At 30.6% G+C, this 3,359-nt stretch overlaps 1 protein-coding gene across 1 annotated transcript in view; it reads right to left on the bottom strand.

The window, feature by feature from the left end:
• Positions 1-796, bottom strand: part of LOC108691223 (vesicular glutamate transporter 1-like) — a 4,159-nt gene extending 3,363 nt beyond the window's left edge. The window contains exons 1-2 of the mRNA XM_018198894.1: positions 723-796; positions 251-471 (exon numbers count right to left, since the gene is read on the bottom strand). Of these exons, the coding sequence (XP_018054383.1) occupies positions 251-471; positions 723-796 (295 nt within the window). The remainder of the gene's footprint in view (positions 1-250; positions 472-722) is intronic.
• Between the last annotated feature and the right edge of the window lie 2,563 nt (positions 797-3,359).

The raw sequence follows: 3,359 nt of genomic DNA, 5'->3' as shown, positions 1-3,359 counted from the left end.
ATATATATATATATATATATATATATATGTACATATACATACATACATACATACATACATACATACATACATACATACATGTAATAATTTCTTTCATTTCACAAAATTATTGTGAAAGACTATCCATGTTTTATTTCTTTAATTCTTAGTTTATTATAACAGATAAAAAGAATATAGGACATAAAACAGAATAGCAAGCAACATAAAGTGAGAAAACAAAATAGCCTTCTAATTTATTATTTATTCTTACCTACACAAGCTAGCGTTGCGATGGTATACCTCTTTGAAAGACATGGACATTCTGGCATGCAATAAGTATCGATATGCCGCAATGGTGGTCTCTCTGGTTCTGGAAGTGACTCGAATGAAGGCTGCGTGCTGTATCCTCTTTCATCCTCGAATCCCTTGTTGTCTTTACTACTCTCGCATGTAGTTTCAAACTCCTCATAACCGCCGGCACTTCTTCTGAATCTGTAGAGAGTTGGTATTCTCTGAATAAATTATCTTTTACATTCAAATAATAAATTTTTAATTATTTGTATCATTTTTTTTTAAATAGTCTCTTTAATTGAAATCATAACATATATAATGATATAAACAAACAAACACAAAAACATATAAATATACACACACACACACACACACACACACACACACACACAGTAATATGTTCTATAAATATGTTAATTAAATATGTTATAAAAATGTGTGCAGTATATTACCCGGATAATTTCAGTGACGCTTTCGTCTTGAGGGAGTCGAAAGCTACGAGACCCGCCGCTGCGAATCCGGACATTTTCCAATTATTGGGGTTGCTTCGTAATTTTGTACGATCGCGATGTTATTTCGCAGCCCCTGTAGTAACAAAAATATAAGTTATTTTATAAAAAAATCCAAAATACAAATAATATATTCATACGTTGCATAGCTTTATAAATAAAATATGTTAAAATTACAATTGTAAAAATATATAATTTAGATGTTATAAAAACAAAAATTAATTTTTGAAGATTTGTCTCAAATTGATATTAAATATTTTATATAAGTAATTTAACGTTTTTTTAATATCCTTAAAAATAATTATCGCGTTGCTGTTATACCTTGGCTACCTACAGCTTCTTTCAAAAAGATCTACTATACCTATATAGAGTATTTCTACAGAGGGAATCCGAGTAGGAGTGTTTATTCGGAGTGGCAGTCTCTCTACCCCTAATCCCCGAACTCTCGAGGGAGCATCTCCGGAGGGTAGAAAACTGTGAGAACTGTGAGAAGAAACGTTTCACGGACCGTACACTGAGATCATATTTTTCACTTAAAGTTTGAAGACGTATTTTAGTTAAATCGTAAAATCTTTACAGATTTACCCTCAATTAAGAGCGTATTGAAAGAAAGTAGTATAATAAACATGATATAATAAACTTTAGCTGTTTAATTTTAAGCTGTAAAATTAAATAAGATAATATAATGATTATGTTTGAAATTTTTACGTATAAGTTTCAAATGTACTAAAAACAATTATCGTATCTCTTTCATAAGGTATAAATAATAAGGTGTAAATTACAAATTGGATCACATGTATCATGTATATTTTATTTCAACTTTGTGGTTAGCATTTTAATATATTTCCTTTATATTAAAGAGCTTCTCATTACTTTATATTAAAAATTAAATATTCTTTTAGAGCTCATGTACTTGCTCTGCGATTGTAATAGTCTCGTCACAGATTGCAATCGTCATCATTGCATGATGGAGTGTGTGTTTGCAGCCTGCAAAAATCGTTATGGGGGTGCTGCTGATCGTAAAGAGGCACATCAGAGGACAATGGCTCCCGGATATTAAAATGGCACGTGACAGACAAAAGGCACCAAAATGTACAGTACGTGTTAACGAATTAGGGTGGAATGATAAGTATATGGGACATGCTGACTCAACTTAATGGACATTGAGCGACATTTGGCATTTCTGTAGTGTCTCTACGTCATGACTTCGTGTCATGTATACTTTCCAATATATATTAATGATTTTTTTATGTTTTAGAAACTTATGAAATTTAACAAACATATTGTTTGTGTAAAAGAAAAGAGAATTAATAAGTACATAATTTCTTTAATGACAAGAGCGACTGGACTCGAAAGACATATGAATGACAGCAGAATATATTCACGATTAACATTACAATTAATATTCTCTCTGTGATATTATTGTGATATTTCTTTTTCTAAAGAAGGATATAATAATAAAGCAATAAAACATAAATGATATTAGAAAATAAGAAAGAAAAAACCAATTAAGATATATTCATTGTCATGAATAAATAATAAAGGGCGTGAACAGGATGAGAACCCACCGTGATATATTCAAAGAGAATTTTAATTAAAACAGAAACTCAATTTGCAGATAATCAACGTAAGAATGGGGCAAACAAGCGTCGACAACATCTCACAGCCTGGGGCATTCGTATATAAATCAAGCCTAAATAAATTCATTATAATACAATAGTATAGAAAGCATCAAAAGTTTTAATGTCTATGGCTAAGCCGATCATCGTGTTGCAGATTTCATATATTTGCAGATCGCAATCGGCATTATTGGAATGCTTCTCTATAGAAGACTCAGTAATAATTTACAAAAAAGAACACAAAAGATAATTTTTTAATATTCGAATTACTTAAAAACTTTTATAAACAAAAAATCACCACTTTCCGTTTATCTGCATACATGCTGAATTTCGGAAATAAAAGATTTTCAACAGAAACAAACGTATTGAAGGAATTTCTCGGTTATCTCTCTTGATGAAAGAGAAAACGAATGATTTTTTTCTCTATTCTAATCTCAAATCTATTATAGAATCTATTTTCTTCAATTCCTGTCCAAATTAGTATTTATACTATTCAAATTAGATCCGCTAATAAAAACTAAATTAAAAGATAATAGAAGTAAATCTTTGTTTTGAAATTAAACGAATAATTGTATTGTAAAATTTGTATTGTTGTATTATATCACGTAACTTTATTCATACTAAAATTTGTCACAATTATCTCTCTTCACCACTAGTATATCAATGATATATACTCTGATATATCACCATTTAGTAAAGAATTCCAAATTTGGTTCCCAAAGACACAGAAATGCACGAAAGAATTGTTTCCGATTTCACTTGCGAGCAAAGTGAAACGATGATTCGCGATGATTCGCGATTTTTTATACTTAAACTAGAATAATATCAAATCGCGAAATGGCGAACCGAAAATAAAGAACAATAAAGAAAATTCACGGGACTCACCAATAATTAAGTCCAGATACAGTTACGAGCGGAATGGGTAACGGTAGCGCGGGGTACGCGACGGAGAACGTCGTCG

Source organism: Atta colombica, unplaced genomic scaffold, assembly GCF_001594045.1.
Source record: "Atta colombica isolate Treedump-2 unplaced genomic scaffold, Acol1.0 scaffold42, whole genome shotgun sequence".
In the NCBI taxonomy this organism is placed as follows: domain Eukaryota; kingdom Metazoa; phylum Arthropoda; class Insecta; order Hymenoptera; family Formicidae; genus Atta; species Atta colombica.
The sequence above is the reverse complement of the archived record's forward strand: the minus strand, read 5'-3'. Positions and strand labels throughout refer to the sequence as shown.